General features: G+C 33.3%; 1 protein-coding gene across 1 annotated transcript; it reads right to left on the bottom strand.

Annotated features, from left to right (window-relative positions):
* Positions 1-19,201: 19,201 nt before the first annotated feature.
* LOC130591645 (transcriptional regulator SUPERMAN-like) lies at positions 19,202-19,807 on the bottom strand. The gene has a single exon (XM_057395245.1). The coding sequence runs from the start codon at positions 19,805-19,807 to the stop codon at positions 19,202-19,204; it is 606 nt and encodes a 201-aa protein (XP_057251228.1).
* Positions 19,808-22,983: the final 3,176 nt, after the last annotated feature.

The raw sequence follows: 22,983 nt of genomic DNA, 5'->3' as shown, positions 1-22,983 counted from the left end.
CACTAATGCTTTTTATGGTTAAACGCATTTTACTTCCGATTTTTTTTTTTTGCTTCGACTACTATTCATCAATAATATAATATAAGTATTACAATACTATCCCGTGTGCTCGTTATTATGTCAATGTGAATTTAAAATTGATATTTAATTTGCTAATATATACTTGTATACTAATACATAATTAAAGAAACAGTTATAAAATTGCATTAACTACCAAGAACAAGTTTATTTAACCATTAAAAAACGAAAGACATATAAGCAGTCTTTCTAATCAAGTCTTCTCTTGAAGCAATACTTGGTGTATGTATTAGATTTATCCACTCTTATTTTGGCATTTTCTCCAATTTGACATTTTAAATACTTTAATTCCTTCCTTTTTCCCTTCAACTTTCTCCATTAAGATTTGATATATAATTAATTGTCTTTCTTCTTTCACCACCTTTCAGGTTCATTCACCACCTTTAAGGCTCAACTAATTCCTATCTGAGCAAATATTATTGGATGTAGTTTCTTTCATGCTGCTCCTTTTAGTGCATTCAAGAGTACTAGTATATTTTCCTTCGCTTCTTTTTAATCTACACATTTTTTTTAGACCGTTTTTTTAATCTACATACCGTTGCCTTTTCTTAGTTTTCTATTTTCGGTAACATATCACATCTACTTCATTTTCTTTTTCCACCCATGTCATTCACTTTTTAATATTTTAACCACTTTTTTGTTTCTCTCTCTCACAGTTTCTCTCTCCACCTTTCAGTTTCTCTAAACTTTTGTACTTCCTCCTATTGGTTCTCCCCCAAAGTGAAGTGAGTAAATTAAAAAAGAAAAAGAGTATATATCTAGCTAGTTTGTGGGTTGACAAATTTTGTCACTTAAAAAATTAATTCACTTAAGCTAGTGTGAGTCTAAGTCATATCAAAATACTTTGCCTAAAGTTCCAAATCACACTTCACACTTCACAACTACTTTTGGCAAAGTTCATGCATACGTATAACTGTCAAATAGAAGCCAATATCATGCCATAATAAGTTGAAAATGTCTTTCTCACTTAATTTTTATAATTTTTTTTTCTCTCTTTTTAGTATTTTTTGTGGTTTATATATTTGTGGGAGGAGAATTCAAGTTGATAAGAAGCTTTTTAGTATGTGGAATTGTGGATGGAGGTCCAATAATAATCTTGTTAAACTTTTCATCATGAGCAAAATTTCAAAAGAATTGTCCATATAATACTTCCTTGATTCCGTACATATTTTCCTATTTGTTGTTGCAACTTAAACTAAAGAAAAGAGTTGAAGCACTAAGGCTATGTTCAGTTCACCTTATTTTTGCTTATTTCAGATCTAATCAGATCAGATCAGATCAGATCAGATCAGATCAGATCAGATCAGATCAGATCAGAAAAAATAAGTTCAGATCAGATCAGATCAGAAAAAATAAGTTCAGATCAGAAAAAATAAGTTCAGATCAGATCTGTCAGTTTTTAAACTCATTTTTACTATTAAATATCTTTCATTACATATTAGTAAAAATTATAATAATTGAATATTAATAAAGTATTCATTGAGACGAATCAAACAAGACCCACATGACTATATTTTTTCTTATATATTGAGAGAAATCTAAAAGATAAGATCTTGTAATCAGATCAGTTCAGAAAAAATAAGTTCAGATCAGATCAGATCAGAAAAAATAAGTTCAGATCAGATCAGATCAGAAAAAATAAATTTCAGGTGAACTAAACATAGCCTAAGAAGTGAGTAATTTTTTGACCTATCAATAGGATCTAGAAAAGTTGATTAAAAGGATTTTTCTAATCTATGCTTCGATTCCGAACATAATTTGCTATTTGTTGTTGTAACTTAAATTGAAGAAAAGAGTTGTAGTACTAACTTGGCTTATCAATATGATCTTGAAAGTTGATTAGATAAATGGACTTTTCTAACTTATATATGCGATAAGGGATGGTTTAAGAATTTTAAGATTTCATTAAAAAAATATAATACAACAAGATTTTATTTGTGGATAAATAAATAAGGATAGATACTAAACATAGAGGGAATTATGTAGAGGTGATCATTTTGGCCCAGCCTGGCCCCTTTTTGGGCCGGGTTTTGGGCAGATTTTTTCGGCCCGCGGTCGGGCCCGACCCCGGCCTGTTTTTTTGGCTTTGGGCGGGCTTTGGACAAGCCAAAAACGACTTTTTAATCTATTTTTTTTGGTCTGGTCCGTTTTGGCCCGCAAAAGCCCGCTAATTTAGGCCCAAAATAGCGGGCTTTGGGCACAAAAATTCGACCCGAATTTAGGCCCCATCGATGGGCAAATTTTTTTTGCCGCGGCCCGGCCCGGCCCATGATTACCTCTAGAATTATGTAAGATTTTTTTTAGTTTGATTAAATTTTGAAATATAAACTTTCTATATTATAATATCTTATATAGAAATTTTGATGCTCTTAACCTATTCCTTGTGACATAGGTTAGAAAAATCCTAGATAAATGTAAACAAAGCGGGTTCCAAATAGTGAGGATAAGGGAGTGTATTAACCATAGAACAAAAACTTTATAAAATGAACGAAAATTGAAAGTACGAAAATCTAATAAGGGATAGAATCAAGACATAGGTAACACGTTCTCTATAGAAATATTTGTTAGAATTCACTTATTACAAGTGAGGAACCACCTTTTTAAAAAAATTAGCGATAAATCACCTTTTATCAACTTTTTATAGTTTGAAGCCACCCCTTGCTAAATTCTTGCCATTGATCTAGAATCTCCTGACGTTAACTTAGGCATGTTTTGCACCTGACATCACAAACATTTTTTCCCCTTTCCCCCCAATTTCCTCCATGTCAACCCACACCTACAGACCGGTAATATTAGGTTCTTCCAGCAAAAACGCCACTTGGTATAAGAGCATGTCTTCTCTTCATGTTGTAGATGACTTTGTTAATTAACCGTTAAGGGTTAATGGATTAATAAGGGACTTGGATAATATATATCCATAAATTTTCTATTATCAGTTTCAAAGGTTAGAATGATTTTGAATGCCAAAATTAATTAAGCTTTCATTTCTTTGGAGAAAGTGTTGTTGTCTCATCGTGAGAGACCAAATGGCCTTTCACAGGAGGTATCAAAGTAAGAGTTAGAGGTATTAAAGTAAGAGTTACTTTGATACTTCTGGTACCAAAGCTCGAAAGGGCAAAATTTAGTTATGTGGAGGTACCAAAGTAAGAGTTATTCTGGTATTACTGATACCAAAATTTAAAGTTGATACCAAAGGATAATTGATGCGAAAATAAGTATAATTGGTGTGAAAGTAAGTATAATTGTTACCAAAAAAAATATAATTGGTATCAAAACTCAAAGTTAACTCCGCCTGTGAGTATCTGTGTGGCATTCACTGCCGGTCTCAAGTCCGGATAAAGGAGGAGAGTTGCGGTAGGTTTGGAGCGGCCAGCGTAAAACATAGCCCCATATCATGACATGAATCGGCAAATGAAAAACGTGGGGGCGTCCCCTACTCAGCGACGCGCTGCACTTCATAGACCCGGGTGTAGTGATAAGTATGCAAGGGTTGCTAGGTCGTCGCCCGGAAGCGGCGCGCCATCCCGGCGCCCGGGGGTGGTGTCAAATATGCAAGGGTTCCCGCATCAGGGACGGGTGCGGGTAAAGAAGCTAGTCCAGGGTAGTGGTAGGGGTAGGGGTAGGGGTAGGGGTAGTGGTAGGGGTAGTAGGATGCGCTTTGGAACATGGAACATTGGCTCTTTGACGGGAAGATCGGCGGAGGTGGTGGAGGTTATGAGGAGGCGAAAGATTCACATAATGTGCCTTCAAGAGACTAAGTGGGTTGGTGGAAAAGCAAGAGAAATAGCCCCGTGGGGTTATAAGTTGTGGTACTCTGGAAAGGATAAGAGTAGGAATGGAGTAGGCATCATTATTGATAAGGAACATATTGATGATGTGGTGGAAGTTTCGAGGAAGAGTGACCGCATTATGAGTATCAGGCTAGTATTAGGGAGCGAGGCGGTGACTATCATAAGCGCATATGCGCCGCAAGTAGGATTGGAAGCATTTATTAAACAACAATTTTGGGAGGATTTAACGGAGGTTGTGCAACGAGTGCCTATTAATGAAAAATTGATCATTGGTGGGGATCTTAACGGACATGTGGGCACTAGTCGAGTTGGCTTTGAGAGCATTCATGGAGGTTTTGGGTATGGGGAGAAAAATGAAGGTGGAAGCGGTATCTTGGATTTCACATTAGCCTATGGTCTTAGTATTATGAACACTTGGTTTGAGAAAAGAGAATCTCACCTTGTGACATATAGGAGTGGAAGTAACATGAGTCAGATTGCCCTCTTTTTAGTAAAAAATGCTTGGCGGAAGAGTTATACAAACTGCAAGGTGATACCGGGTGAGAGCGCAACCACTCAACATAGACTAGTCGTGCTTGATTTCCGGGGTAGGGAGTCTTTAAGAAAGCGAAAACCTAATGTGGAGCCGCGAATCAAGTGGTGGAAGCTCCAAGGGGAGCACAAAGAGAACTTCTTAGCTAAGATGGCTAGTAAAGATATCTGGTCTTGTAACACAGAAATGGAGGTAGATCCGACATGGACAAAGATAGAACTTAGTATAAAGGAAGTGGCGAAAGATGTCCTTGGAGAATCTAAAGGAATTGTACCACCAAGTAAGGACACATCTTGGTGGAACGAGACGGTGAGACAAGCGATAAAAAACACACGAGAAAGTTATAAACTTTTGGGAAAAGGTAGCAGCGATGTGAATTATGAGAAGTACAAAGAGGCTAGAAAAGAAGCCAAGAAGGCAGTACGAGAAGCTAAAGCACAAGTAAACAAAGAGCTTTATGCAAGATTGGATACGAAAGAAGGTGAAAAAGACATTTATAGAATTGCGCGTATGAGGGACAGGAAAACAAGAGACATAAGAAAGGTAAAATGCGTCAAGGGTGTGGACCAAAGAGTGCTTGTGGAGGATGAGGAGATAAAGGATAGATGGAGATCGTACTTTGATACCTTGTTCAACGGTGACAGAGCACAAGCCATCGGGGATGTACACATCCCGCCAAGTATGTTAAAACGTGAGTTTATGAGGAGGATTCAAAAGGGAGAAGTTGTGGCAGCATTAAAAAAGATGGGATTGAAGAAAGCTACGGGGCCAGATGGTATACCTATAGAAGTTTGGATGTGTTTAGGGGGGAAGGATCGATGGTTGACAACATTCTTCAACATGATTTGGAAACACAAAATGCCATTAGAGTGGAGGAAGAGTACTTTGATTCCTTTGTATAAGAACAAAGGCGATGTACAAGATTGTACCAACTACCGAGGAATCAAACTAATGAGTCATACTATGAAACTCTGGGAACGGTGTATTGAGCAAAGACTTAGGAAACATGTAAAGATATCGGAGAACCAATTTGGATTTATGCCTGGAAGATCGACTATAGAGGCCATCTACCTCATAAGACAAACAATGGAACACTACCGTGATAGGAAGAAGGATCTACATATGGTTTTCATTGATTTGGAGAAGGCATATGATAGAGTACCAAGAGAAATACTTTGGTGGGCGTTGGCAAGGAAAGGTGTTCCACTGAAATATATAGATATCATCAAGGATATGTATGAGGGGGCAACTACGAGTGTGCGGACTACGGTGGGGAGGACAGAAGAGTTTCCTATTACGATCGGAGTGCATCAAGGTTCTGCACTTAGTCCCTTTCTCTTTGCTCTAGTCATGGACGAAATAACGAGGTCAATTCAAGATGATATACCATGGTGTATGATATTTGCGGATGATATTGTGTTGATTGATGAGACAAAGGAAGGTGTTGAGAGTAAGTTGGAATTGTGGAGGCATACATTAGAAGCCCGTGGTTTTAGATTGAGCATAAGTAAGACGGAGTATATGGAGTGCAAGTTCAGTGGGGTTCAAGCAGCGAGGCGGGGGCGGTCACTTTGGATAGCAAAGTGGTTCAAGGATCGAACGTCTTCCGTTACCTAGGATCCATTCTCCAAAAGGATGGAGAACTGGATGGAGACGTGGCGCATAGAATTACGCGGGTTGGTTAAAGTGGAAAAGTGCCACCGGATTCCTTTGTGATTCCGGCATTCCCCAAAGATTGAAGGGAAAGTTCTACCGCACTGCAATTAGGCCTGCTTTGTTATATGGCACCGAATGTTGGGCGGTGAAACAATGCCACGTTCATAAGATGAACGTGGCGGAGATGCGTATGTTGCGGTGGATGTGTGGCCACACAAGGAAGGACCGATTAAGAAATGAAGTGATCCGGGAAAAAGTTGGAGTTGCATCCATTGAAGAAAAGATGAGGGAGAATCGGTTAAGATGGTTTCACTACAAAAAAAAGTCCATTTAGAGACGGACAAAATCCGTCCCTAAAAAGGTCAAATCCGTCGCTATATGGGCTTAGAGACGGATTTAGAGACGGATATTGTCCCTCTCTAAAACCCTTGTCGCTAATTCGAGTTAGAGACGGATTTTAAAAATCCGTCTCTGAAGTTTAGAGACGGATTTTCGAATCTGTCTCTAAATTCGCTGAAAATATAAAAAATATATAAACGAAATTAACAACACGATAGTTCCTAATATTATCATGATTATATTTAATCACCTATTATTACCTACCTAGTTCAAGTTGATCTCATTACCATTTAGGAATATACCTTAAGTAAACCCGGTTCAGGTCTACAAGGGAAAGGATAAGAAGACTCCACAGTCGCAAGAATCGCTGTTCGTAGGAATCGAACTTGTAACCTCAAAGAAACGAGAAGAAGCTCCAACCAACTACACCAAATACAACTTGTATACTTCTCTACATAATATTGGTAATATGTAGAAGAAGTATTAGAGACGGATTCAAAAATCCGTCCCTAATTTAGAGACGGATTTTCAAATTCGTCCCTAAATTAGAGACGGATTTCTAAAATCCATCTCTAAATTAGAGACGGATTTCTAAAATCCGTCTCTAACTTAGAGACGGATTTTTAAAATCCGTCCCTAAATTAAAGAAGCGCAATAAAATATTCATATTTTAATTTAGAGACGGATTTTTAGAATCCGTCTCTAAATTTAGAGACGGATTCTAAAAATCCGTCCCTAAATTAGAGACGGATTCTAAAAATCCGTCCCTAAATTAGAGACGGATTTTGAAAATCCGTCTCTAAATTAAATACGTGCAATAAATATTCATATGTAAATTTAGAGACGGATTTTTTAAATCCGTCTCTAACTTTAGAGACGGATTTAAAAATCCGTCTCTAACTTTAGGGACGGATTATCAATATCCGTCCCTAAGTTAGAGACGGATTTCCGTCTCTAAATTTATTTCGAGACGGATTTTTAAAATCCGTCTCTAATTTAGGGACGGATTTTTAAAATCCGTCCCTAAATTAGAGACGGATTTAAAAATCCGTCCCTAATTTAGAGACGGATTTAAAAATCCGTCTCTAATTTAGAGACGAATTATCAATATTCCGTCTCTAAATTAGAAACGGATATATATCCGTCTCCAAAAATCCGTCGCTATATAAGCTTTTTTTTGTAGTGTTTGGTCATGTGAAAAGGAGATCAGGAGATGCACCGGTGAGAAGAATTGAAGAGTGGAGGAGTAATCAAATTGTAAAGGGTAGGGGAAGACCTAAGATGACTGGCTGAGGGTAATTGAAAGTGATATGAGGTTACTGGGATTGAGGAGAGCATGACGTTGGATAGAAGTGGGTGGAGGGGTAGTATCTATGTGGAAGAAGGGGTCTGATTACTGCATTTATTTGCTTTTCTCAATTGTGTTGGTATTAGAACCTTTTGCTGAAAACCTTTTCTAAACACTTTTTGGTGTAAACCTTGTTTTTTTTTTTAAAAAAAAAAAACTTTTATCACTCTTGACGATGCCATCTCCTCTGGTCACGATTCCAGTTGACGATTCATGTTAGCCGACCCCAATCACCTTGGGAATAAGGCTTAGTTGTTGTTGTTATCAAAACTCAAAGTTGATACCAAAGTTCACTTATACTGGCCGGGTACCAAAGTAAGAGTTATTTTGGTATTTGTACCAATATTAGTGAACTTTGGTATAAGTTGGTACCAAAGATCAGGCCAATTTTTTGTCTTTATGCACAAAATGTCAAAATTGCCCTTATGTGATCCAAACTCATCTCTTTCGTGCCTTTATACAAGAAAGTATTGGCATTTCATAGTGAAATGTCAAAATGACATCTCACAAAATTTTTGATACTAAAACTAAGTCAAAGTGGCACCAAAATAGAATACTTTGACACCAATTCTATTTTAGTATTAAATTTCAGTTTGATAACAAGGTTATATTTTGGAACTAGATAACTCTATTTTGGTATCATTTCAATTTAACTTTGATACCAAATTTTTATGAGATGTCATTTTAACATCTCACGATGAGACGCCTTTAACATCTCCCTTTATCCATGTACCTTAGCTTTTTCTCTTCGCCTGATTCAAATTATGTTGCATAGTTGAATGACTATTTATTTGATTGATATGTTCTTTCTCCAAACTTATGCTTAGAAGAATAACTCTCACTTTCTCTCAGTTTCAGGTTTTTTTCTTGATAGCACTCTCACTTTGATGGGAAATCTTCGTCAAAAGAAATTCATTTTATTATGGAGTATAGTACTCGTATATAATAGCTAGACCATGCATGAATATTAATCTGCTCATAATGTCATGTCATAATTGACACCAAAAGCTAACTTCTTTTAGCTATCTACCAAGACAAAAGAGAGATCCTAAAATTACAATTATTTTCGATCCACAGTACATACATAATACATTAATCATCATACGTCAAATTTCACAATATAATTGACGATTTGACGGTATCCATTACCCTGTTAAAAAAATTATAAGTGCAATATGTAAATATTAACAGTGATGATCCAAAATATATGTGGACACGCTAAATGCGGAAATGTGTTTTGTTTTAAAATACAATGTTTTCAAATATTAACTAACTAATAATACTCTTATCCCTTATTTAAGGATATGTGTGCTTCCTGTCAAAAAAAAAAAAAGGATGTGTGCTTGCAGGGGCACACTTGAAAATAAGTATGAGCTTGATATTATGCGAAAAGTTGACATAACGAATCGTTTCTTTTTCCTAGACAATCGAAAGCAGTTTAATAACATTGAATAAGGAGTAAATAATCCAGTTCCATAAGGTAGAAAGGTCACAAGTCCAGAAAGCTGACGTTTTGGCTAAGACAACTCGGAAGGGAAGTAGGGTGGACAATGTCTTTCACCAATTTTGTACAAACCCTTGGATGAAATTAAACATTGTCTTAGACGATATTAATTATGAACTTATGATGCTATGCTGTAATGATGGGGGAATATCTCCCACTACCCACGGTCTAGTGAAACTTGATGATGTACTAGACTGCTAATTACCATCTTAAATATATCGTTCCAGTTAACTAAAAAAAAAAAGAGAGGTTCTGATCATAAGTGAACGCCAGAGTGTATTAAAGTGGTGTAGATCGATTTTACAAAGGAATAAAGATAATATTAAGCATGACGTGACTCATTGAGGTAACCTAAAAAGAGAGGAGCAATTGAGATATCGTTGTTCGATGACACTTGCATATATATATATATATATATATATATATATATATATATATATATATATATATATATATATATATATATATATATATATATATACATATATACATATATATATATATATATACATATATACATATATACCTTTGACTGAATAGAAAATTCTATAGAGCGACATAAGTTTAGACCATTGTTTATTATTCTAATACGAGTTATAGTCTTGGGCATTCAGAAATGATCATTTATTCATATTAGGAAATATCATATTTTGATCGAAAATAGGGATAGTAAAGATGTGTATTCTGAGATAGATTCATGAGATCATCTAATTAAGAGATCATATAACCCGAATTGGAAATATCTAAATTACAATCGAAGCGATATATGAATATCGAGGATAAGATAAGCAGCGAGATCCAATTACGATGGTTAATTACTTTGGACCTGTGAGAAGTCGACTAACTAGATAATATACATGTACGTAGTTTAGTTCAGTTCAATTTTTCTCTGCAGTCCAGTTTATCTTAATTTAGTTCAGTTTAGGTTCTTTTTGTCCAAAAGAACAAAGCCTAGTTCTCCAAGTAGTCATACAATATGAGTAATTCGATTCGGTACTTTTCATATATACTTGTTCAATTGATTGCTTTACTTGAATTGTTGAATACCAAGATGATCTAGAAAGATTCAGGAACTTTTCCCTAAAAAATGAAAGGAGAAGTAAACATATTGTGTTTGTATTATGTAACTTGTCTAAATTATAATTAGTGGTCCTTTCTAACACGTCTGACTACAAATAAATATATAAAAACTTTGGGGCATCGACGCATTTTCCAATCAACAGCATATATATAAATACGTACTGTAAGATCTTAAAGCGTGACACTCTCATGATAATTTATTCTCGCATATATATGTCTCTAAGGAAGTATTTTATTAGCTTCTTAATGTCTACAAACGATATATAGTGAACAAGAAGAAAAAAAATCAGACAACATAAAAACAAGGCAACCTTGTATTATGTATGTGGTGTTCCCTGATCCCCCCATTTCCTTCATGTTGTTTTTTTTACCTCGAGAAAACGTGCATTGATTAAAAAACAAAGTACAACCTAAATGTACGTAATAGTTGATCTTGTTAACTAAATTTTGAGTTTCCATCAAAAAGAAAATAAAATAAAATATTGGAGTTTGCAATAATATATCAACTAAAAGTAGTATTATTGTACTATTAATTACCTCAAAATTTTACTTTTTATATGTTTCTATCGACTACAACTTTGTTTTTATAAGGTATCTTTTTTTAATAATTGGTAAGAAGAAGTGCACTACTAAATCGGAACCTCGTACAAGTTAGACTAATCGATACAGCTAAACATGAAAGACCATTAATGTAAGGAAATCCCACTCCCAAAGTGTCTTTAGTGGAGTTTGATCCCACAAACTCAAAATACGTAAGGAGAAACCCATATAATTTCCTAATTACATTATGACTAGCTTCAATTAAGATTAATAAAATTAGAAGGAAAAATATTAATCCAATAGTTAAAAAACACTTCACAAACCATCCGCGTCACCTTACCCTCATACAAAATTGGTGAGACCGATCTCACCTAATACCAAGTTAGCTAGAATAATTGTCACAATTAGACATCAAATAAAATTATTTTGGTCCGTTGACAAATCTCTTAATACATACTCCCTCCATTTTAAAAGATAAGACATTTACACTTTACGAAAATTTAATTTGACCAAAAATATCTCTCATAATATGATAAACAAAAATTATAAAAATTATACCATTGGATTCATCGTGAAAAATACTATAATAACAGTTTAATAATTTTTTTTATTAACATAAATTATGAGTAATTAAACATCAAAGTCCAACCTCGAATATCGAGCGTGCCTAGGAGGAAGTATATGTAATACTTTCAAGTTTCAATCATGGAGTAAAATTACATGCTTAATTATGTTCTATTGTTCTCAATATGTATATGGTGTCAAATGACGTGATAAGCTGACATGAAGCCTTAAATATGAAGGTGAATACAAAAGAGTTAGTGAAGAATGACTCTTCTGGTCCACCACTGAAAATGGCAGCACTGCAAAGATAATATAATGCATGCGTTATATTTTTCTGTAGGAAAAACTATATAATTATGAGTATAATAATATACTCTATAGACCCTTCTGGGCCAGAGTAAGATGGTTTGAGCGTCACATATGATATATCAAGTCTCGAGTTCGAGACTTGTCACCATAACAATGTATCTATGTGGTAGTTGCTCCTTCCTTGCCCTCCAAACTGACGTGGTTACATGGGGTGCGCGTTTCACTCATATAGCTCGGGGTTTACCATTCACTAAGTGGATGGGTACTCGTTACCAGAAAAAAGAAAAATATATACTCTATGGTGCATGGGAAAGAAATACTACTAATCCAAGGCAGAAAACAACATATATAAAGAGTAAAGTTTTGGAAGAATATGCATGTTGTATTAATTAGCTGGAACGTGGACGACAAAGAAGCGTAAGAGTAGTTCGAAAGAAGCAGTTAAGCATGCTAAGATTATTAGGGATAATTATTGACTAAATTTATGTTTTATATAATAATTAGGAGAAGTATTGAGCTATGACTTTTACTAGTTATGGACAATAAGTAAAATACATGGAAGACAACAACTAGAGTAATGCAACCATGTACCACGCCCTTACCAAACGTTATTGTCTTCTAATTAATTTGATTATTATGCTACTTTTTGAACCGAAAGTTAAGTTAATTAAGTAATTTGGGGAGGGTAGACTAAGAAGGATGGAAAAATGTTGTAATTCAATGAGATTAATTATAAAGTTGTATTACTCGAACGTATGTAGATGTGACAAGAAGAAAATAAATAGATGATTGATATATAAATGGTGAGATTAGGAGGATTTTTTCGCCTAGTTGATCAGGCTGATTATCAAATGCTCATTTTTCTAAATTTTATTTCGTGTATGCTCAATCAAAATTAGCCCAAATTGGCCCGATAATGATGTTGTATGTAGGATGTGAAAGTTATTCGGATAAAAACCGAAATTCAATCCAGATTAGATTAGTAATTCGGATTGGACTCGAACTATATTAGGATTGGATTCGGGTTAATTATTTATGAAAAATCGGATTTTCGGATTGAAATGGATTGAGAGTGATTGGATCGAAAAATCGAAAATAACTTAATTGTAAATAAAGGGTGATTGGATCCAATAAGCGAAAATAATCGAATATTAAATAGGCTTTATATTGTGTATTTATCATTGGGCTAAACTGATTTTTCTTTAAAAAAACCCAAATGGTCCGAGTTCCGACATCTATTCTCTTCCCCTAAAAGTTAAAACTCTAAATTGTTGCTGTAAAGTTGAACCCAGTGTGTAGTTGAACATGATGTTATGTTGTTGTTAAATCTTTTGCTGTAATGAATTATGAGAATTATTTGTAATAATTTATGAGAATAATTTGTATGAATTATTAGTTAATCCAAAGTATCATTATAGGATATCATCACAATATTATCAATGTACCACAGGAACGACTTATAAAACTTAGCACATGAAAGATACCGAGAGAACCAGATAACAATGTAAGGAATGCTAATTATATTATCCCAAACATACATTAACAACATGAGTACAATGCCTAATATAATGTTCAGGATTAAGCACACAAGAGTATAATTAATTTGACAAAGCTTAAAAAATAAGTAATACTTAAGCTCAAGGGGGTTGAGATGGTGAGAAATTAAAAATAAAGTAAATAAAATCATTCGGGTTGAGAAATTATCGCAGTGAGTTGGATTATTGATCGTCTCTTTACGCAAAAAGTTGTTCCAATTAGATTTCATAATAGGAGTATAAAGATAAGATCTACCATAGAATTAGGCAAAAATACATTTTGTTAGACAAAAAACCATGGAACACAAGAAACTGGTAGCAATTATCATGAAAAATTCTTTTTCCATACGTATAACCTGGATATTTATTTATTTTAGTTAAGTTGGTAAGATGAAGGACCTTACTGGACTGACAGCTCGATTGCACAAGTATAACCAACAATGTTTGCAGGTCATACTCTTTGGGGGAGGGGGGATGGTAAAAAAACCTGACCTCAAATAACCCCAGCGGCCAGTGGGATTTGATTCCATAACCTTGAAGTCATTAGGCAAATCAAGCCTTACTTGGTGTATAACATGGATATGTAACATAGATTCTTGAGCTATTTTTGGGTTGTCTATATACAGTTTGATGGGTATAACAGGAAAGGACAGTAGAAGGATTAAACTTGCTGAGATCAAGAATGGCCCTTTTGTATGGGCTTCACTATAAGTTTGCCAGCCCAACAGTGTGAATGAACTGATCTATTTTCTATGGCAAAATTTGAACGTTTTGTCAAACTGGTGAGTTTTACAAATGTATACAAAATTTACCAAGGACACTAGGACATCATCAAGAAGAGAAATTACTTTCAATAATTTTATACTTGATGTGCAAAAGATAAAAATAGGCTTAATAGAAATAATTTCTTTTCTACTTAATTATAATAATAATAGTTAAACTAAGAAAGTGTTGAATGAACCAACCTACCTCTAATATGTATAAGAATAATAAACCATTTACTCCTATTTCGAGAAAAAATAATTTATAAATAGCATATCCTTATATTTATAATATAAATATGTTCTTATAAGATTAAAAGATGATCACTATGTTAAAAAGGAATCACTTTTCTTATTTCTAAAGAGAAGGTCTTACTTTTTTTTTATACAATATTGTAATGATAAATATTACCATATTTTCTTTTCTTTCTACATGTAGAAAAAGAGAATTTTTTTTAATCAAAACTAAAAGAAAATAAAGATTTTTTTTAGGAAATACTCTCTTCGATCTTTATTAGTTTACCTGTTTCTTTTGCACAAAGTTTTAGGATAAATAATGTTGTGGGATATAGAAGGAAAGAAAAACTATTAAGCTAGTCACTGAAAGAAATTAACCTAGTCACTATTAAACTAATTCTCTTAATATTGGACTCACTATTGCCTAATTTTAATTTAAAAGTAGACAATCTCTTACAAGACAAACTCAAATTAATAGGGGATATCGCAAAAAAAAATACGAATAAACTAATAAAGATCGAAGATGGTAAAAAATAGAGATTTGAACAAGGTATATAACGGTGAAGGGAGGGTGGGGATAATGAGATTCATGAGAGTGACGTGCGCCGACTAGTATGTAAGTGTAAAGTAGCAAATAGAAATAATGCATTGACACATTCACTCACTCTTCCTTTTTAGACTTTATCCCATCCCTCTTCTTTCACAAAAACATACACACTTTGTTTTTTTTAACCACTCTCTCCTTTCCAACTTTTTATCTTTTGTTTTTACTCAACCTAAGTGTTACTCTATACTTTGAATCTTAAATTTGTTACATTAATGAAGTTCTAAATTTAATCATAAGATGGATTATCTATTATTAGTGTAGATATTGCGGATCAGAGAGTAGAGTAGGAGTAATGATTTACTATTCCACCTTCATTCTTATGGATGAGAATCAAATTTTGATAGATAAACAATGTTTAAATATTCTTTTCCTAATTTATATTAATTGTAGCATTTTTCTCATTTGAATTTTTAGAAGTACAGTATCACATTAATTATAATATCGCGTACTATAAAATACAAATTTTAGAATAAGATGGACGTACAACGAGTTATTTTGAAATGCCGGTGGATTTTATACTAAAGAAATCACTTAGGTTATATTCTTCTTCACCTTATTACGTACGGGAATATATCACTTATTTTTATGATATACAATCAGACTATATTAGACCATACAATAGCTTTTTAATTTCAAATGAAATAAGTATAGAAAGAGATGACCATAAAAAAAAAATTGCACAAATGAGCACTTTATTTAAGGAATTGTGATTAAATTTGGACTCAATTACTCATTTTTTGTCCTTTTGCTTTGTCGATACGTTTATGCGATTGAAGTATGGATTAGACAAGTTTGGACATTTAAGACCTTGTTCTTTTGAGCATAGTTTTATTTCAATCATTTACTTTCCTCTTACAGTTTTACTTCAATTCAGTTCAATCCAAAAGAATAGGACCTGAGTATGGAGCTTAAGCATTTTCATAGAAGGTTTTTGAGGTATGTGTGGGTAAAAGTTCGTGCATGAGAGGATTCGTTGATTAAATCTAATTAATTTCACATTTCCATACAAATGCCCTCATGTGCATCACTTTCTTAGAGTTTCTTCTTCCTAATTACCTCAATATAATCTAAATCTAACAATCATCACATTTGTCATGCATCTTTAGTAATGAACATAACAATTTTTAAACTTCTATAGAAAAAACACATACTTCAGTGAGAAAACACGTTACTATTAACATTTACATCAGACTTCCATTACAAATCTAAAAAATTTTGTCAACGTAATCCACCCACTAGGATATATATTAATAATTAGTGGAGTATAATGCAACAAAATTAATCATTTTTAATTGAATATTTATAGTAAATATATTATTTATTCAATGAATAGATGTATCAATAATCTCCATATGCTAACCTACTCATCATCATTATCTTCATTCATCAAATGCATGATAAATTGTAGCATTGTCCACAAATGACCAATATTCTATCAAAATTGTATGAGTACTTTTAAGGAGTATTTCTTAATTATAGGTCTACAACTTTGCCCTAAAATTTTACATTTTTACTCACTTTGAGCAGAGAAAAAGAATAAAGAGAGAGTGAGAGAGTGTTTGCTAGAATTAGTTACAACTTGGCTAGATAACATGGGTGTTAAATAAGGAAAGACCATCATGCCACTGACAATCAGACATCGTTGGGAATATGCGAAAATCACAGATAAATTCAAACAGTTGTATTAAACTCATGATATATTTTTCTCTCTGAAAAAAACTCTGCGTTATTGGTCCTTTTCTTTATTGTTCTTATCATCAGAAAAATTTATTTTACGTAGTAATATTCAGATATTGGGAAGCTCAAACATCTGTCTCATGAAATCATTTGTTTGACGAAAGCATAAAAAGTATACTAAGTGCAGTAGCTTTGTAGTTGTACTCGTTGAAGTTTACTGAGTGAGTACTTTTTAGTTGACAGGTTTTACCACCATTATCTCGTACGTGCTCATCTTCTTGCATTTGCATTGCATACACCAATTGGGTGATAGTGCAAAGTTGTTTGAAAACTGATAGAGGATTAAACTATTTCTGGAACTCCAATCATTAGTTTAAGCTTTTAGTTGAGTTGGTCCTTTGACATAGTATTGGAGCCAGCGTGACATAAAGGTTACGAGTTTTAAGTGAAATATTTAGCGCAGGTATGAGGGAGATCGATTTGTGTTGCATTCACACTTTAAGTCTAATGGGCTCTCGCGTGAGGGGGCGTGATAGAGTGTTAAACTATTTTTGGGACTCCAACCATTAGCTTAAGTTTTTGGTTGAGTTGGTCCTTTGGCAAAAATAAAACTTCCCCAATAGCATAGGGTATTGGAGTATAGTACATTATTTTAAGATGGACAAAAGTATTGCTACATTTCCTAGTATGTGGAGCCCTTGATATTAAGCTAGCTATAGAGAGAGGATATAAATTAAGGATCAACTTATTAATACTACCTCCGTATTTTTTTTAATTGTATCATTTGATTTTGTGTTACTATTAATCAACCAACTTTGTTAAATTATATCGCAATATTATATAAGAAAAAACATAGTCAAGTAGAGTCGTGTTAATTACATTGGTCTCAATGAGAGGATTCGAGATATTAAATTTTTATAATTTTCACTTAAATCAAATAAGAGATATTAATGTTCCAAAAATCGTATCGGTAAATATGAAAAAGAAAATATTGCAACTAAAAAAATACATAGCTCGTTTGTACTACTATAAGAGGAATATATATATATAGTAATAGTATAGTGAGTATATAGGATGTCGCATTCTATGTTAACTAGCTAGCCAAGTTTTGCAACTAAATAAACAAAAGATAAAAAAAGTTGCTTGACCAAGTTGAAGGATCATGTGCCATTTTGCTTATATTGAGAATGTATATGCTAGTCATTATATGCCTATACTGAGAATATATATGCTAGTCATTGTATTATATTGTACTACAATTTTGTGGTTACGGATTACTTTTAACAAGTATTGATCTAAGGAATTAAGTTGTCTTTAATTTATCTACTTTTTTTTACTTCCTCTATCTCATTTTATTTTGCATTGCTAAGGTATTTGCCACATCCAATTAGAGGTATTGGCAATTTCAAAAGGTCTCATATTCAAAATTTGTGATACAAATTTTTTGTTAACGAGGGGATGACATGGAAAATGAATCTTGGCACGAGACATACAAGAGCTTTACATAAAATGATAAAAAAAATCCAAATAATTACGTGATGGGGTTACTTTTTGAAAATATCAAACAACAATGTATGAAAAACACGAGTAAAATCAAGATCTTGATATCGATGCTTCTACAACTAATTATTTCACTTTCCAATCTCTTTGGTTCCAAACTACCTTTCTTAATTCGCATCTTGAAATTTCCTTTATAATTATCGTTGGTTTATTGTTGGACTAAATTATCTCCCAAAGCATATTATAACAATCATATTATGTATTATAGCAACTCAACAAGGAAATCCACATTAAAACACTTGTGTATTGCATGGAACCATAACTATTACTTTGATAGATACTAACAATAATAATACTAGGTTAAGTGACACCATAATAACTCAAATAAACTGATTTGTGTACATGAACAGTGTAAGATGCTGTTTATCACCAATACATGCTTGATCTCTTCTCCCAATGAAACTGATGAAGTAAGCTTGATTTTGCAACCAATGAATACTGTCATTTAAGTTATGCTCATGTGCATGTCATGTCATGGAACAATTATGACAACTTACAGTCGTGTACCATACTTACAAATGTTTCAGAAATTTAGTATGGTGGGTAAAACCAGAGAAGTTAATTACTACAAAAAGCACAAATCAAAGATATTTTTAGAGAAACTTCAAACACTAATTATATTAGAAACTTCAAACACTAATTATGTTATTTCAAATAAGCAAAATTAAGCATGAGTTCTAATTATATATCACATATGGTGGATTAATATGTCAATATCATGATGAAGAACATCCTAATTATATTAGAAATAATTATCTCATTAATGTAAATTAAACAGTAATGGAGTAAATCCCATCTTTTTTTTTGGGTTCATACCTCCAAATTATTCAAATTCATGTACTGCATCAAACTTAGCTTGTGTCTGAAAAGGCAAAGACAAAAGAAAAGGCAGCAACTCCATAAACTTTTCCTTCACTTTCTTGGGAACACATACACAGATGACATATAATGCAACATAAAGCCTTTAGTATATGGAATGGAGTAGAAAGCTAGCTAATAAACTAGCATGTAGTTGCAAGAAACTAAAGAGTGTATGTAGCTAGCTCATCAAAATGATCTCCTAAATCCAATCAAACCAGCTATTTAAACTCCGAGCCGAAGTTCCAGATCAAGTTCTTCCTTAGCTTCTCCAAGACATAGCTCCAAATCCAACCTCACAACTTCCTTAGTAATAGAAGTAGTATTCTTTGAAACCCTACTAACTTCTTGATCAGAATGATGTTTTCCATGTTTTATGGAAGGAGGGATGGAGGAGAGAGATAGCGAAACCAAGGAGTATTGGTGGGAATAGGTGGTGGTGGCCATGGTGTTGTTTGTTGGGGAAGAAGAAGGTGAAAAAATACTTATAGGGTTAGGGTTAGGGTTATTAGGGTTAGGGTTAGAATTAGGGTTAGGGTTAGGGTTTTGATCAGTATTATTATTATTAATAGATGAGTAAAATGGGTTATTATTAGGAGATAGATCTCTTAACCTAGCTCTATCTCTTCTATGGATGTTCATATGACCTCCAAGAGCTTGAGCTGACCTAAATTCTCTTTGACAAAAGGTACAAGTGTAGTACCTTGGTGGCCATGGATATCCATAGGGGTAATCCTTGTCATACTTGAAATCATTCTCATGATCATGACTCTCCCAACAATCTTTCACTTTACTATTACTACCACATGAACTTAAGAGTGTTTTTTCCATCTTCAACACCACCACTATATGATCATGTACTACAATGACCTATTTGCCCTTCAGAATGGTTGTTCGATCGCGGCGAGGATAGATCAGATGGCCGGAGAAAGCTAGCTAGGAGAGAGTTCAGGAAACCATTTAAGTAGGTCTAGAGAGTTTGTGTTTGGTGGGAGATGATTGCTTGCTATAAGGTAAAAAGAGAGCAAAAGGTAGGTTTTTTTCTTATTAGAAAAGTTGAAAATTGTTGGTAGGACTTACAAATATATGAGATAATATTCATTTATGAAATGCACTTACCTGACACTTTCTGATACTATAACAAGCATATTGCTTAGCTAATGTAAGTGGAGACTTAGTTTGCCAGATGTTTCCCTTTTGCAGAAAAAAGAAAGAGAGATTAAATGGAGAGAGTTTATATACATATGTGTGTGTAATCTGTATGCATGTTAATTTAACTAAAGTTCAGTTCAGTCGTTTAGTTCAGTTCAGTTCAACTGTTTTATGCCGAAAAGAACAGATCTTAACTAATACCAGTATTCAATCTAGTTGATCAGATAATTATTGATAAAATCTAAGGTTTTAATATGTTTTTTGTTTGGTTGATTCTGGCCATTATTTTATAGAAGTTTTACATACACAAGGTAGTAATAAGATAAAGATTATTGGGTAATTAGCTAAACTTGGAGAAATGGTGACAGCATAAATCAGCAACTTTCTTCAGAGTATTGAACTCCAATCTCAAATTGACAAGAAGATGTCTAATAATAACTAACCTAGAAGATTTATTGAGTTGGGTTGCTAACCACAAATGATGTTGGAAATATTTACCTCAAACTGAAAAAAAGGAAGTAAAAAAAGAGTGGACAATTAAGGCCAAACAAAGAAAAGTGGGTGAGAAGATAGATCAGTAATAGGTCCAATACCATGCATTCTCTTAATCTCTCCTTATTGTGAGTTGCATTCCCTATACACCCCAGTGTACTATGTGCACGATATATCCAATGTTAATTATCCTAGTGTACTATGTGCATGATATATCTGATGTTATTTAGGGCCTGTTCTCCCCAGCTTATTTTCAGTTCAGTTCAGTTCAGTTCAATTCAGTTGAGTTCAATTCAGTTCAGTTCAGTTCAATTCAGTTCAGTTCAGTTCAGACCAGTTCAGTTCAGTTCAGACCAGTTCAGTTAAGTTCAGTTCAGCTCTTGACAATACTTTTACTCTCACATATTACTATTCATTTCAGTTCAGTTCAGTTCAATTCAGTTCAGTTCAGTTCAGTTCAGATCAGTTCAGTTCAGATCAGTTCAGTTCAGTTCAATTCAGTTCAGTTCAATTCAGTTCAGTTCAGTTCAATTCAGTTCAGTTCAGTTCAGCTGTTTTATGCCGAAGAGAACAGGCCCTTATTGCTTATTTGAAGATTTCTTTATTATGCAATTATTGCTCATTTGCAGTTTTTTCAATTAATCAAGAAAATTGCCTTAAGTGCATCATACTTATGATACATAATTATAAATCTAATTACATATTATATTTAAATATTAATATATTCATTCATAAATCAATACTTGGCGCTTCTTGCAGATGCCAAGGGTTGCAATTTTTTTTTAAAGAAACTGAGGGCCTGTTCTCCCCAGCTTATTTTCAGTTCAGTTCAGTTCAGTTCAGTTCAGTTCAGACAGTTCAGATCAGATCAGTTCAGATTAGTTCAGTTCAATTCAGTTCAGCTCTTGACAATACTTTTACTCTCACATATCACTATTCAATTCAGTTCAGTTCAATTCAGTTCAGTTCAGTTCAATTCAGTTCAGTTCAGTTCAGTTGAGTTCAGATATTTTATGCCGAAGAGAACAGGCCTGAATATAATATATTTGTAAAGCATTTGATAATGGCAATGATATTTTTTATACAATAATTATTCACTTGCATATGATACGGGTCATAAAACTAGTTACTAATAATCCTGAAGATGAAATCTCGAGAAGTTTTAGTACAATAACTTTTCTAGTCTCTAGATCAAAATTTATAAGAATTCTCGATACATCAAAGAAAAATATACTAGTCTTTAAAAAAGTCTTATTTGAGATCGTATTAGTCCAATATATGACTGAAACAATTAAGTACCCTTTTCAGCTTGACATCTATCAATTTAAGCCATATATCTATTAGTTTAACCTAGATATCAATCAGTTTAACCCAAATATTTATCACAAATTATAGAATAGGTGGTATAATACTGAATTTTTTTAACAAGTTCATTGTATTTCACTCTAACCCAACAATATCCTAGTCATCCCTTTTTCCCTTCCTTTATTTTCTTGATTCTCGAACTACAATGGACAATTTCAAAAAATAGCTCGGAAGTGTTACCGAACGGATTAAACTAGTCACTAAATGGATTAAACTAGTAATTGAGTGGATTAAAGAATATCATTACTCAATGGATTAAAATGGTCACGAAATAGATTAAACTGGTCCCTAAATAAATTAAACTAGTAATTATATAAAAAAATGTGACATGTTCTCTTCTTGATATTGGGTCGGGCTTGGGCCGTGCCTAATGTTAAACTAAAAGTAGGTGGTCTCTTACAAGACCAACTGAATATTTATTAGTTTAACCCATAACATCTATCAGTTGAAGCCTATAAACATCGTCTATCAGTTTAAGCCCATATCAATTTAAGCCATAAACTAGTAATTTTATGCCCATAGTTGATAATCTTATGCCCATAAACTGATAATTGATACCTCGTCTTAGTCATTCTAAATAAAGGAGACACATCTCATACAAATATTTATAAGTATAATAGTCTTATATGCACGTGATGCTTGCGAAAACATATAAAATTGCTTATATATAATAGAGAGAGCATAGTATCTGGTTTTAAAAAAAAAATTAAAGCAGGTAGTTAATCTTTTTTTCATGTCTTGATATATTAATAATCAAAGGTTAGTTGTGAAGACTTGAAAATATTAATGTGTTTTTTTCACTTAAAAAAACTAAGTCTTAATGGTAATTAGGTTTAATTAGGATTTTTTAGGTCCTATCATGTGTAAATATAAGGTAAAATCAAAGATGATCAAAGAACATAAAAGCAACCTAAAACTAAAACAAAAATGCATCAAGGGACAATCGTGATCATAAGAAATACCCATGATTTATTTCCTATCTTTCATTCTCTATAATT

This window comes from Beta vulgaris, chromosome 5 (genome assembly GCF_026745355.1).
Source record: "Beta vulgaris subsp. vulgaris cultivar EL10 chromosome 5, EL10.2, whole genome shotgun sequence".
In the NCBI taxonomy this organism is placed as follows: Eukaryota; Viridiplantae; Streptophyta; class Magnoliopsida; order Caryophyllales; family Amaranthaceae; genus Beta; species Beta vulgaris.
This window is presented reverse-complemented; position numbering and strand designations above follow the sequence as displayed.